Below are 16,005 nucleotides of genomic sequence, written 5' to 3'. Positions count from 1 at the left end.
TTCTCTCAAACACAAGCATTTGCAATGCAATAGGTCTCGCAGTAGGAAAGTTTGAGCTATTGGTATTGTAAATGACAATTTTTTTGTTTGTGTGGGTTTTGAAAATGGCGAAATTAATAGCTTTGTCATTTACAATGCCGATAGTTTTAACTTGCGCAAATGTGACACCTATAGCATTTGTAATGCAATATGTGTTGTATTTACGTGACTTAGATGTATTGATATTAAAAAAACAATGGCTTTTTTATTTTTTAAATAATTAATACTTAAATAAAAGTTATTATAATTTATAATGACTATATCAATTCTTTTTCTGGTCTACCATGAAAAATACTGCAACACATAGAAGGGTGTAATATTTAATTTGACTGAGTAGCAGCCACATAGCGTAGTTCAGTACTCGAAGAAGGTTCTCAGTGTAGCTGCAGGCAGTCCGCCCGATAATGGGCGTGGGGTGCCATTTGGGGTAGGAAGCTGATATTTCCAATTTTTAAAGGATTTCTGAAACTGTTTTTCAAGTTTATTACCCTGATTAAAATACTATATTGCGAAATGTTTTACCTGCTGCACACTAGTAAAGCCTACAGCTGTCAGTGTATTTCTTGGTGAAGAACTAATGCCATTTGACTGAGAGCTCAGCATGATGGAAAAATATAGACCGTTTTTATCTATCAGTAGCATGGTCCTCATTTAAATATGTATTAAAAAAAGTAAAGTTAAAAACTTGCAAAATAGTTGATATTAATATTAAATATTCAGAAAACTTTCGGACAATTGAGTATAAAGCATAGAAATGCGGGAATGGCCTGTACGGTGGGTGTTAATGGCAATAAATGCCTCGATTTCAGGTACACATTCGAGCAATGGTCTGCCCTGCACCATAGCAGGATACGGATTGTGCCGATACACAGTGCATTATCCCTTCTAGACTTGTCCTCATTTAAACCACATCGCTTCTTTAAATAACAGGTGCAATAACGTTATATTGTTAAATTAATAGCCAATTAAAAACAAGGCAGTTCTGCAATGTAGACAACAATCACCGCCGCAGCCCGGAGGAAAACACCGGAAGCAGATGTCCGGCCGGCCGCCTGGTTGTGGGCGGGGCCGGGAAGAGGTGTGCCCGCTCCCACTGTCTTACGGAAAGCTTTGTCTGTGGTCCTCCGGTCTCCAGAGTCGTGAGGGAGACCGGAAATGCCGTGCCAGCCATGGCGGGGGGGGCCCGTGCAGAAGAGGGAGCCCCCGCTGGAGAAGGAGAGACCGTCCCGCCGCCGAGCGCCAGCCGACCCGGTGAGTCCCGGATAGAGAGGAGGGGCGTGAGGCCTCATGCATGCGGCGGCCGGGGGCGCTTCTATGTCTGCGGCGGCGGGGGGGGCGGGGGCGGTGGTTGTAGTCTCTGTATGCGTGCGTGTGTGTGTGTAGGTGCGCTCCTGCGTGTCTGTGTGTGTGTGTGGCCCTTCCTGCCTGCGTGTGCATGTGTGTGTCTGTGGCAGGGGCTGAGCACGGCGCCGGCTGTGCGTGCCCTGCCTGCGTGTGCATGTGTGTGTCTGTGGCAGGGGCTGAGCACGGCGCCGGCTGTGCGTGCGCGCTCACGAGGTCAAATCTCGGCTGAAGCGCGTGGCACTTTGCTGTCCTCATTCCCTGAAAAGTAACAACATAAGTTGTCTCGCTAGACGCAAAAGCTTCGCTTTTGCTTACGTCTAGCGAGACCTAATAAAAAAAGAAGACTCTGGTCTGACCTCCTGAAGGACGTGTGGAGTGCACAAGTACACACATCTTTCTTTAATCTGGATCAGTAACTGGTGCCTGAAAATGACGTTTCAAATCATCTTGCCAATTACAGCCATTTAATTACTGTCCTTTTTAATCCCCATATCTCATTTATTTCTCATGAACCGATTCTGAAAGGACATTAAAATTAGTTATATTTCTGGTCTGCCACACGACTAAAGCTACTATTCATATAAACACCAGAGGAATAGTAGTGTAGCAAAAGCTCAATGCTATTACTTTGCAAAATCGGCTTTAACGTTGAACTTAAAGTAGCTCCTTAGAAGGCCAATCATAATTCCGTTTTAATGCGACTCAACGCCGAAACCTAAAACTTTAATGTACCCCTTGGTCACAATCATACATGCGGAGGTATTTTCAAACACTACAAGATATACAGAAACTACTAGATTAGGAATCTCATCCAATGCTAAACCCAAATTGAATGTCGATTGTCTTCGATCAAACCCAAACAAACCTCATAAAAATAAAAACTCAAAAATGAAATATGTAAATGTAGCAACGGTTTGTCAAGAATAGTTAAAAAAATCTCAGAAGGTACTTAATCTGTAAATCACCAAGGAAATGATGCTTGCAATTCTAGTTCATCATAGGTATCTTTGTTGATATCTTAAGAACGAAACAGTTCCTGCTTGTATGCAGTATTCAGAGTCCCAGCACGCAGACAGCATTTATTCCGCTCTCATGACTTCCACAAAAATACCTACGATGCAGAACTCTTGGTTACGTATGTGTTTCATCAGGCCACATGTCATAAGTGAGATATCAGGGACACACATGCCGCATAATATATGGGGCAAACTTTTAATCAGGAAACTAAGCTACAAATGCTTTGTGATTTTATCCAAAAACACAGACTAGATGAAAGTACTCCAAATGGCATCAGCTTGCTGCCAGGTATGCTACAGAAAAACAGTTTGCGATACCTTACCTGTGCTGTTGCTTGCACGGCTTGAGCTGCTGCCATAGTAATAGCACCTGCTCCAGCGCCAGTAGAAAGGGAGCCCAGGTTGTACGAAGGTAGAGGCTGAGCGGAGTTTGTGTTGTAAGCATTGTTGGAAGCTGTTGAGATATTGTTTCGAGCTCCTGCAGGAATAAACACGACATCTGTAAAGGCTAGCTCTTACTAACACAATGTAATAGGAGCAAAACCCTTGTTTTGCACAAACATCGGTCACCTGACCACTTTGTATACATTTTTGTGTATTTTACAAATACTACATACATCACAAGCACCAAAGCCCTGTTTTGCAATATAATGATAATCTGTCCGAAACAAAAATAAGGGACAACCATACTACAGTCTGTTATGATATCGATTTGTTCAATATCAACATAGCACTTGGATGTTCAAAAAATCACTTATTTTCAGATTAAACCCCCCCCCCGCACTTTTAGGTCTCGCCTGGCATTGCAGCGCAAAGCGCTGCTCGCTCGCCGAGAGATATTGTAAGAAAGTAGATTTGAGAAGGGGACTTGAAGCCCCGCCCCTAATTTTTTTCGGCTAGCGTCACAGTTTATGCTAAACGATGGCCTGCCTTTGGAAATTAGTTTTTTTTGATGACGCCCTTTCGCCTGTTTGTCCTGCCGATCCGGACAGGGTCGTCTGCTTTGCTGCTGTCACAAAGCAATTTCTTATCTTTATGGGGGCCATCAATTTTCACTCAGCCCAGTGTTTATTTTTGCATGGCGCTTTCACTGAAAGTGAAAGCGTGATGCAAATATAAACAAGCGGCTGAGTGAAAACAGATTGCGAGCTCTTGTTAACCAAAGGTGCCAGCTTCCACCAAATAGTTGCCCGGGGCCAGCACCTTGTAGCCAGCCTAAGGCACTAGAGGTCGTGTAGGAGAGACAGGGGACCCATCTAGACCTCCATGCCTTGGCCCTTTAGAGTGCAGTTGACAGTTGCTGACAAACAAACAGATTGCTATTCTATCATCTTTCCACAGCTGACTTCTTCTTTAAAAAGAGGCGCCGCAGCAGTCATTGAGGAACATGATACAACATTAGCTGATCTCAGAAGCCCCGCGGTTTCTCGCCGAGTTGTCTCTCCAGCCTTCGGAAGAGGTTAACTCCTGGAGATACGCGAGAAAAGCAGAGGCATTGGCAGATAATTCCACGGGTTAGACTCCAAACAGCTGCGCACCTACATTTCTTTTAATTGTCTCCCACTCCCTCCGGTCGTCCCTGGACTGTGAATTGAGCTGATTAAATAATCTAGTGCTCACCAAGCTGATGACATGAAAACAACAATTAATAAACAGCCCCCTATGTAACTCGACTGCCTTTTTAAGTAAGCTGCTAATAACAATACACGGCTCGCGAGCAAGAAGATTATCTCAAAATCAGACAGGTGCAGCCAGATTCATGCCCACTTTTGCCTGCTTGTCTCCGGCGCATTTCCTGCTCAAGCCCAGCGAGACTTGGGGGCATAAAGGCCTTTTCCAACCCTGGCAGTTCCCTCTCGGGTCCCCATGCGCGCGACTACAGCGCGTGGCTAGTCAGCTGTGACACGCGCCTTCCCTGGAGAGGCGCAGGTGCCTGCACTTTCCTGCCCGTTATGTCTGTTGTCTGTGGAAGGCTTTGCTCACTACTCGCGCAGTGTTAGATTCCCATTTCATGGGTTTGCCAGACACGTTTGTCCCTGAAAGCCTGCATTCACCCCAGAGCTGTGAAAACACCTGGCGGCTCGTGCGAGTTAGGCAAGGGGAGCCATGGCGAAGGAAGGGTGCAAAAAAGGGAAATAGGACACCACAACCACTGATTCAGTAGTAAAATACAGCAACAATTCAGCTTTAGTGGACCCCTTCTGTGTCTGGGCCCTGATGCTACGGCACCTGTTGCACTATTAACAGCTACGCCCCTGAAGGAGAGCAGATCGTTACAGACATAGAACACGCATTTGCAATGCAATAGATCTCGCATTTACGCGAGTTTAGGCTATTGGCATTGTAAATGACAATGCCTTCTATTTATAAAGCAAAAACAAAAATAAAAGCCATACTTATTTGCAATGTCAATAGCTCAAACTCGCGTGATAGCGAGACCTATTGCATTGCACATGCTTGTTAATTTACTCGTACTGAAAGGGCAACAGTCAATGTCTTCACATGTGGTTCTCACAATGAACATCTGAATTAGACCATAAAGTACACACAAACTATACTTGTGCATTCAGGGTTGTAAATGTGCTGACAAGTGTTTCGGGGTTCCTGCCACTCAAAAAAAAGCATTCATATAACCTGGAGGTGCTAAAATGCTGGTTTAAATAGCTGTGTGAAACAGCAAACAAAGCATAGGGGTGTGCAACTGGATGATACAATTATCATCCTGCTCAAAATTAACCCTTCAAACATATCATAGGTGTAGTTTGATGTTTGCAAGGTTTGCCTTCTACTGTGATCGACCACGACTTTGGTGAACAATCTGTTGGAAGGTGTTAGTCCGAAAAAGCACTCCAACCGATTTGTCGACTCCACCTAAACCCCACCACCCACAAATAGCAATAATTCCTGTTGCATTTATATGGTTTGTGAAAATAGCTACCCTGGAGGTCTGGAGACCCCAGTCAAATCTGAGTGTCTAAAGATGAAGAAGAATATGTGTACATATCACTATTTAAATATTTGTTTCCATACAAATCTTATAAAGAATAAAAATCCAAAATAAGACTAATTTCCCCCAACATCCTTCAGAACACAAATGCCTTGTGTAATATACTTTTGCAGACCGTGGGAAGGCAGAGAATTTTGCTCGGATGAATATGGAGGAACAGAAGGTGGGTTAAAAGTAGGGAGAGAAAGGTTGCAGGCATGAAGGTGGTTCCTTCGGGAAGGGTTGCAGTTTAATCGTTTGAAGGACACTGGGTCAATGCAATTTTACTTCAGCTTGCATGTAAGGGTGACACTCTTGCCCCACCCCAAGTGTGGTGCTATAGGTCTTGGACAATTGTAAAGTGGTTTTGAAGCTGAGGGAGAGGCTCATAGATCATTAGCGTTATTACTAAAGCTGTACTAAGTACTGGCCCTTCTTTCCTCAATGGCCGTGGTGGCTATTGCTAAGGAAGTTGTGGGCAAGTAAAGCCAAAGCAGATGCACAAGCTTTCATAGCGCCTAAAAACCGAGAAGCTTGCACTCACAAGTGACTGTTGATTACGACAAACATACCCACAGACAGGACTATCACATAAACATCTAGGTTGGACTAATATTTGTTTAAATGCAAACATGCCATCCTCGATAAGCTGAAAAAAGGACTTTCTGATTTCACCAATTGAAAAGGTTGATCGGATTCTGGAATCATGTAAATGATCCTTCTAGCTTGTCAATAGTGGGGACAGCGCACTTTGAAACTGCAGTTGGTTGCAATTCATAAATGCAATTTCTCCACTGAGATTGATGACATCTTTATGTCCAGCAAGTTCTCTCACCAACACACAAATATGATAATTTCTTTAAGCTGCAAGTTAGCAGTTAGATAAGGCATCAGCCCCCACTTAAAAAAATAGCCATTGGGGCTTGGCCTATTCTCAAATGAATTTTGTCTGGACTAAAAGGCTATGGGTTTCATAGTAGATCAATGGAACTCAACACCAAGGACCTTGGCACCCACAAACGCACCATGGTTTTACATGGGTGGAACCATTGTTGTTGGGGGTCGTGATGGACAGCTTTTAGGGGGGGGGAGGGGGGGGGGAACGGGCAACGTTTACCATCTGACTGGAAACTCAGTCACTCATCTGAAAGCAACCACAATATCCAGTCTACATCCAGAGTTAGAGACTATTCCAACAGGTGGCCAGGTATTTAACCGCAAACCTGCAATTCTGCATTCTTAAGTCTGTTAAATCCACCGACTGAACTGTATTTGCTAAAGGTTGTAGTATAACAGTCCGAGTAAAAGCCAGCCGATTTGACATGTGCTCTTGAGTACTTGTCGTGCCTCAGGAAATCAGTCTTTTATGCAACAACACAGATATTAAGTCCTTACTACGCTCTTTGCATCTTGGTTGATGACAGGGCAAAGAGGCCTGTCTCTAGAACACAGGAGGCAGTCTTCAGAGGCAAAACAGATCATCATCCCTTTCCTAAGCAACTCTAAGCCCAAAATAAATTAGCTTCTCTTTTATTGAGGGCTTCAGGTGCTTCGAGGCACAGGGGTCATAGGCCTCGGGTCTCAAGGTCCATGCACATCCCAATCTAGTACACCCCTAGAGGATTCCTGCATACATACTTAACTCTGTGGGCTACAGAGGAGATGGCGCTCTGACTAACAAAATAGGACAAAAAAAGTGTGTGGATTAAGGCGCTTGTGGTGCGAACAACAAACAAAAAAAAGGAAGTGATGGTGCCTTTGGTTATACCGCTTTCCATTAGTGACTTTAGCAACTAAACAACTGAACATTCAGGGTCCACCTCCACAGATTGAGGACACAGTTGAAAAAACATCCTGAGCCAATCTGCCAAATGGACATACTTTAAAAGTGAGTACGCAACGAAAAAAATCAATCTTTAATAAGGTTCAGTGTAGTAAATTCTACATACATTTCTAGTCTTTGTATGATACATAAGACCATAAACACATTTTGTGGGAGCGATATGGGCGATCTTCAAAGTCAAAATGGGACAATACTATTGCTAAAGTATAATTTTGCTTTATATAAAAACTAAGATTAAAGTTATAGTTATGAATTGTAAGTCTATTAAACTTTAAATGCAAAAAAAAAGTCAGAAATTCAATACAAAAACAAATGTCAAAGAGGCGGTATAGTTTGGTGAAAATGTCAGTTAAAACAGAGTTTTAAACAAACAAAACCTCAGAGTCACCAGTTCTAGTTGTAGATAATACAGCAGTGTGTTGTTCAGTGGAGCTGCGCAGAGAGGATGATTGCACAGGGGCGCTGAGAGAGGTAAAATCTCATACAGAAGAATGGAGTAGAGTTCAGTGGGGATACGTAACAGTGTGGAGTAAAGTATAATACACCTTATTAGCGTGCCGTTGAGTGGAGTGGATTATAGTGTAGTTGCATAACGTATAGTCAAGTAAACTGGAGTGGTGTCCTGTAGAGTGGAGGGCTGTATTGCACAGTATTGAAACGAGTTGTTTAGTGGAATAGTCTGTTGTACAATGGAGTGTACAGGCACAGATTGGACTGTAGCGTTAGACAGTGGAGAATACATGGATAGAGTGAATTAGGGTAGTCTACTGTGCCATAAAGTGTAATAGTTTTATACAGTGCGGTTCTAGAGAGGGAAGCAGTGTTGTACAGTGGAGACACGTAAAGTGCAGTGGCATACGCTGTAGTGGCATAAAGTTATGTATCATGTAGTAGAATAGCATACAGTGGAAAACTGTACAGTCTAATAATGTACAGGAGTGTAGAAGAGTGGATGGCAAAAAGTTGAACAGCGTACACTGGAGTGTCGTGGAGTGCCATACACTAATAGCATAGTAGCGGAGCACAGTGTGGAGTAGTGCACAGTGTGGAGTAGTGCACAGTGTGGAGTAGTGCACAGTGGAGTACCATATAGTATACAAAGGAGTGGCGCCCAATGGAATAGCGTAGAATGGAGTGTTGTAGAGTGGTTTGCTGTACGTTAGAGGAGTGTACAGTGGTATGCCATTCAGTGGAATAGCATGAAGTGCAGTGAGGTGGAGTGGCTTACAGCTGAATAGTGTATCGTCAACTAGCGTACAGTGGAGTTGGGCACAGTTAAGTGCAGTAGATTGGATTGCGTTCAGTGTAGTGCTCTAGTGGCACACAGTGAGGTGGGGGTAGAGTGGTAAAGCATATAGTGGAGTGTCACAGAGTAGTGTCAATTAAGGGACTAGCGTATAGTGGAGTGGCATATAGTGGAGCAGCTTGCATTGGAATGTCATGCAGTGAAATAGCTTGGAGTGGCAAGCGGAATAGCACACAGTGGAGTGGGGTACAGCTGTAGTTGAAATTTTGGAGAACCGTACATTATGGTGTGCAGAGTAACGCAAGGCAGCAACATATGCACATGTACCAAGCAAAGCAGGGAGACATATGGTGGTTTTGCGTAGCTTTGTAAATGTTAAGTAATTATTGCGCTGTCCTTGCGACACTAGGCGTAATGTAAGCGTACAGAATCCCAAACTTTTTCCCTAGTGATATACTGTGCTGCAGTATACCGCGGTAAGTTAGTGGTATACCGTGGTACATAGTGATAACAAGCCAGTGTATAATTGGCAAGGGTCTGCCTTTACAAATTAAAAAGGCGGTCATAATCCATTTAGTTGACTTTTAAATTGTTGTGGCTACGGCCTTAAACATAGATAAGTAGTAGGTTTTATTATTCTTCCAAACCTATTACCATTTTCTTAAAGTGGAAATAGGTATTGCCATTTTTATATAATTTAATATATATTTAAGTACAGCAGTAGTACCTAGCCCGTACTTTGTTTTTTACCAAATGTACCTATTAGTAAATTTTAGGTATTACCACAGCAACGCATAGGCTTTCTTGACCTCATTAAAAATAAGCATTTTTAGAAATACTGTAGTACACTAGATTTGTGAAATATTGTGCATCATAGTGGTTTTTCAATTTTTATACTTTTGTGAAGGTACAGCGGTACTCCCTACTTACTACCTCGTTATCCTGTTATATATTTTTTTAAACATATAGAAATATAGAATTAGATTTCCCTACCTATTACCACTTAAATTAAGTTGTAATAATTAGTGAAAACATATCAAACCAAACATTTACCTATATTGAAGGCCTTAAGCTAGAGCACCAGTAAAGTGGCCTTATAACAACATGGCTGCCTGCAATTTTTGTAAAGACAGTCATTATCCAATCAGATAATGATTTGTCATTGCTATGTACTGCAGCAGTAACTCAAAACATTCAGTGCTAACAGATATCACCAAGTTTAAAATGCTAATAACTCTAAAAATACTTACATGCAACCACAAAATGAATCAAAATCTTCTATCATGCCAAATTTCATCCAAATCTGCCTGCACATTTTTGTGCATCGTGAAATAAAAAAGTCTTTGAAAATACATTGGATTTCAAGTGTGTATAGGGCACCCCCATTTTAATTTGCATCCTCTTGACCAAACGCCGCAAAACTTCCAATCCTCCGACAATGTAACGGGTGCAACAAGTCAGCAAAGTTTTGTAGAGATTCATGGAACAGGTGCAACGTTAAGGGACAAAAATCCGAGCAAACCCCATCTCTGGTAACCCCAACTATGACTACAGAGTGGCTACTATGTATATATACATACATACTGGGGTGTGAGAACTTGATGAGATTGAGACTGAAGCATCTTATATGCAACTGGCTAATCTGTCATCATACCTAATTACACCCACTTTTAGTCCGTTCTCACTGTTGATCTGCATCTTTAAAAAGCAACTGACCATTTCCTAGTTAAAGTCCAGGGATCAATACCCTGATGGGTCGAAACGCGTAATGGAGAACTGTCAGCTGAATTAAAATATCTGTACCAGTTTACCAGATGATGTGGCTAGTTTTCTAAGCTTTCAGATGCTGAAATCGTATTTCTTTTGGAATATATCTTGCAGTGAAGCCCGCACAAGAGCCCCAGCCAGCGAGGAAGGGCATTTCTTGTGTCACTTTGGTGGAGAATAAATTGCAATTGGAATAGCCACCAGCTGCACTGTTCACATGAGTGACTGAAGCGCAAAGACGGACATTATCATGTATTAATTAGTACGTAGCCAGGGTTTGCAGGGGTAGGTACCCCAGCACGTTACCAGTGTGGGTAACAGAACATTTTAATTAATGCCTGGAAGGCAGCGAGCCGGTTCTAAAACAACATGAGCAACGGGATGGTATGAAATGTACTTTGCCTCATAGATTACGAGAGAAATTGACATCTTTGCACAACAGGCAATTTAATTATTTGATGCAAGAGACGGATGTTCACTTTTCAATTCTTTCTATGATTCAGCATTGGATACAATAAAGCATTCTGAACTGAGGTCATGACGCAGTGGACATTATAATTGGGCACATCGATGCAATGAATTGTTGTTACTTTAGTCCTTTTGTACCAAACAGAGGTGCAATGAAGTAAGTACATTTACCTAATATGTCCATTTGAGAACATTAGAGTGTGAGAACTTGACGAGACAGAGTGAAGCATGTTATATGTCACTGGTTAATCTGTTATCATTTGCAGATTATCTGCCATCACTATTCCCCTTCTGGTTTTACATACCTACTTACATCCACTTGCAATCCTTTCTCACGGTTTATCTGCACCTTTAAAAAGCAACTAACCACATCCCAGTTAAAGTCATGTGATCAAGACCCTGATGGGTTGAAATGCATAATGACAGACTGTCTGTGGAATTAAAATATCTTTACCAGTTTACCGGATGGTGTGGTTCGAATTCTAAGCTTTCAGATGCTGAAAGCGTATTTCTTTTGGAATATATTTTGCTGTGACTTCTGCACATGAGCCCCGACCTGCGGGGAAGGGCATTCCTTGCGTCACTTCGGTGGGGAGATATATATATATATATATATATATATATACACACACATATACATATATACACACACACTTATTTTACTAAAAAAATAACAGTTAAAGTGAGGTAATGTAGGCATAGAAAATACACTACAACTTACATTACAAAAAAACTGAAATTCACTGAAAAAATAAAAGTTAAAGCATTATAATTAGGTGAAAAAATCTCACACAAACTAGCATTGAAAAAAACAAAAACCACTGAAATTTGCTAGTTATCATTCAGTGAGCCAAGTACAACTAGCACCCCATGCACTACTTATGACCTCACATATTTCTTTACTCATAACATGTTAAACGACATCGCTTATGACATCTCAATTTACATAACTGATTACAATATCGATTACATTATCCTATGATTGGGATGAATGTAACTGTTGGCAATACACTTTTCATACTGGAAAGTATTCACCATGCTACGCCTAAACCCAATTTTCTATCACCTTTGTAGTGCTATTGGGTAGAAAATGTAGCAAAATGAAGAACATGCATCATATCTGTGAAAGCGCCTGCATTTCATGCAGACAATGATTTTGTTTTACGGATATTCAGGTGCCTAAGAAACAATGTCTCTATAGACATTACTGCAATCCGCGATTTATAAACCCTTGAACACCGTTGAAGCGTTTTGTCTTTATTTTCCTTATTGAGATGTACCTTTTAAATACCTCATCTGACACAGAATTTTAAGTCAACCACAATACAGCTATGCATTGCCGTATGAAAACACTGCAGTTTATACAAAAGTGATGAATGGTGCTTGAATTAATCTGAGCCACTTATAATTACTCAGGCAGCATCTTAGTCCATCGTTATTATGCACACCATGTCACCTCAGTTTGTAACCAGACATATGCAAATTAGACGGGAGCATGCTCCAATGGGAACAGCCTAGCCTGAGCTGTCATACCCTCCCCTCAACCAGAACACAAGCCACCCAGGACCGTTTTCAGCCTTAATAAGGCTCATCAGCTAGGTAGAGCTTGGTTCCACAGTGTGCACAGGACAAATGTCTGGGTATAACTGTCCAACTTAGAGCGTCCTACTGAAGTATACAAAACGTGATGGTTTTAATGCTTGAATTAATCTCAGCCACTGGTAATTACTCAGGGCCACGCATCCGTTTTCTGATGCCCCTACCCAAAGAGAAGGCATGCACAACCACGCCCTATTCACACTTTGAAGTATGTAAAAACACCTTTCACATATTCCTGAATTGAGCACAATGGCGTACACCATTCGAACAATGCTTATAATTTAATGCGACTTCAACAGTTTGTGAATCTTCCATACATTCTTAATCAGTGTATAATGTGTCATAATTTTCACTGAATCTCTGGAAATCGATATCTGCACCGTATAAATATCTGTTTTATACCGAAATCGTTGATAGCACGTCAGAATGTGCGCAGAAATCCACAGGTAAATAATGTATTGTAAGGATAAGTTTTGTTTTTCTCACATTTTGGCAACAGGACTGATTTAAACCTCAACCTATAAGTAACGCATGTCTGCAACTCAAGTTGCAGCTCAGTCTCTAAATTATGTAAATGAAGTACTGTTTCCACTTTTATATTAGTTACATTGTGCAGCATATAACTTATACCACAGGAAATCACACTTCTCTCCAGTACTGCAATATTTCTATTCCGTACATGCACACATGTACACGGCATCAGTCTATCCTGTAAACATTTGTGGGCCCCTTATTAAATCTAGCAGTAATTTGATGTGCAATCGCTTGGATAATTTCAGCGATGTGATCAATGATGAAATTTGTGACATCAATGAGGTAATCAATGTAATTTAACAAGTCATGAGTGATGTAATGTCATAAGCAGTGTACAGTGTAGCACAAGTTATAGTTAGTTCACTGAACGATAACTAGCACATTTCAGTGTTTTTTTTGCTTTTAAACACTAAATTGTGTACAAATTTGTCAATTTGCTGTAACCTTATATATAAATATGCATACACAATACATAATGACCCAACATCCACATTAGCTTATAGACCCATGCTTTAAGTAGATCCATTTAATTAGCGACTAATAGGTGTAAAATTCTTGTATGTCCATCCCTGTTCATTCTAATCCAGTATCGTCAGTCACAATGCTCTGATATATGAAATAGGCAAGCTAAGTAGTATTTCATTTGGCCATACTGCACAAAAAGTTTGTTATAATCACTAAGGAAGGTTGCTTTTCTTGGTTTCTTTAGGGAACTATATATGTAAGACCTAGGCGTTACAGAAAAAAGGGTTTTAGAATGGCTCAATACTGGTCCTTCTGTGACACTTTCAGGCATTCCAGCAGCAACCACAAATTGGGTGGTTCACCAATACAAAGTACCATGCCCTGATGGGTTACCTAATCAGCTGTATAAGACACTGGATGATACCGTTATACCAGTTTTAACCAGATTATTCATAGAGATTTTCAATAAGGGGCTCAAGCCATCTCCCTCATGGAGGCACGCAATAATTACTTTAGTGCTCAAACTTGATAGGAATCCAACAAGATGAGAATCGGATAGACCTATATCCCTGCTGAATAAAGACTACAAAATAATTGCAAACATACTAGCTAAGAGATAAAGTAATGTAGTAGGCTCCTTAATGTACAAGGTTTAAAAAGGATTCATGACTGGGAGGAACCTCCATGAATAAATCCACGGTCTTATAGGTGCGACTGACATAGCCTCCACTTTCAACCTTCCTCTAGCAGTATTAACACTGGATTCTACAAAAGTATTTGATCGAGTGAACTGGAATTTTCTGAGTACAGTGCTAAACCAAAATAATATGGGAGGCAATTTTTGTAGCCCTATCCAGCAAATATATAAAGATCCTACTACTAAAATCCTTTTGAATGGTTGCTTAACATTGGAGTTTAGATTCATGAGGCACAAGAGGAGGCTGCCCACTTTCCTTGCTGCTATTTAACCTCTACATAAAACCTTTAGCAAGCAGACTTAGGAAGGAGTCACAGACTAATCCATTTAGGAATAACGGATGGGAAAAAGGTGTCTCTGTAAGTTGATGACTTTATGGTATTTATATCTAACTTCGAATGGGCTTTGCCGATTATAGTAAAGCTGATGCAGGATTTTGGGAGTATGCCAGGATATCTGGTAAATTCGGCAAAAACAAAGAAAGGCCTGGAATTGCCCAAGTGAAAGCAAGCAAATCAAGAAGGAGATGAAATATCTAGGGATAAGAATCACACAAGACAGACAAGATAGCAGAAATTAATGTTATAACCGCTCTAAATGAGGCCAGAAAATTGTTAAGGCACTGGGCTCACTTGCCATTAATTATCAGAGGCAGAACTAATCGGTTATTGCCTGTTTTCCTAAAGTTTACCTTTCTTTTTAACACTATACTCCTGACTTTTAAAAATGTCTGGATAAACTCCAAGGAATTTTCTTTTGCTTTATTTGGGCCGCAAAAGGGGTATAGATATCCTGGCAAAAACTATGTAGAAGGACAAGGGGGCTTATCTTTACCAGATGTTCAACACTATGCCTGGGTTTTCCCAACTAAAAAGCTGTAGAATACTCTGCAGCACACTGTACTCTTCTGAGATGGGTTTTCTGTTTCCAGCAATGCTGAAAGACATTAGTCTGGGGAATTCATACTTTCTCTAAAAGTTTGGCGTCAAAAGGTTTTAAAAAAAGGTAAGGCTGAATGTCTTGAGTGGCTGCCTTATTATTGGTTCAGATAAAGACAGTTATAAACTTGCCCTATTATAGCGATTACGCCACAATATGGAACTTGCCAGGCACCCCAGAATGCCTGGAAGATAGTTTGGCTAGCCCCATTGAGAGAAGGTGCCTCTTGACATGGTTAGTGTCCACTTTTTGCCTGGAGAATGATGTGGTTTTGATTGAAAGTGCACAGAGTCTATGCTTACCAGGTCCCCTGTGCCAGAGCTCAATCCCTAAAACTGTACCACGATTGACACTTCAGACACTAGTAAATGATACCCTGGCACCTAGGACACAGACTGAAGAGGGTACCCCTAGGGACCCCTCACCAAGGCCATGTTAACTGCACTGAGGCCTGCATGTCTTGGTAAATAGAAAACAATAGTTGGCATGGCACATGTGCCATGCCAAGCAGCACTGCCTAAGCTATAGGAAATGCACCCCTCTAGCAGGCTTTATAAGCCCTAAGGCAGGGTGCACTATATCTCAGGTGAAGGTATATCTGCATGAGAAGATATGCCCCTACAATATTTAAGTTTATTCTTTATATTTTGAGTGCCAGTGAAGCCATAGAACGTACATGGGTTGGAAACTAGATAACTCGAGTTCCCCAGCACCATAATGGCGTCACTGAACCCAGGAGTGTTTGGTTCCAAATAGCTCCTCTCAAACCCACGCTGAGGCCAGTGTTGGATTTATTGAAACATACTTACAGGGCACCTCAGAGATGCCTCCTGAAAACGTACCAACCCTGGTGTGGTCTCTGAATGGCATTAGGCAGGCTGCCACTACCAGACATGTTTCTGTACCCCCTGGGTCGAGAGCCCCTGCTCTCTGAGGCCAGAAACAAAGTCCAACCTGGGCAGAGGTGTCACACTGCCTCCCCCGGAATGAGCACAGTTCTCAAGAAGGAAGCTTCAAAGGCCTTGCCACCTTTGTGATGCGACCGCAGCCTCTGCTGCTAAC

General features: G+C 41.6%; 1 protein-coding gene across 1 annotated transcript in view; it reads right to left on the bottom strand.

Moving 5' to 3' along the window:
- The window catches only part of ING3 (inhibitor of growth family member 3), a 151,647-nt gene that overhangs the window by 50,766 nt on the left and 84,876 nt on the right, over positions 1 to 16,005 (bottom strand). The window contains exon 8 of the mRNA XM_078680449.1: positions 2,723 to 2,877. Within this exon, the coding sequence (XP_078536575.1) occupies positions 2,723 to 2,877 (155 nt within the window). The remainder of the gene's footprint in view (positions 1 to 2,722; positions 2,878 to 16,005) is intronic.

The sequence above is a fragment of the Lissotriton helveticus genome, chromosome 1_1 (genome assembly GCF_964261635.1).
Source record: "Lissotriton helveticus chromosome 1_1, aLisHel1.1, whole genome shotgun sequence".
NCBI classification, from domain to species: domain Eukaryota; kingdom Metazoa; phylum Chordata; class Amphibia; order Caudata; family Salamandridae; genus Lissotriton; species Lissotriton helveticus.
Note: the sequence above shows the minus strand (reverse complement) of the source record. Positions and strands in the feature narration are given on the sequence as shown.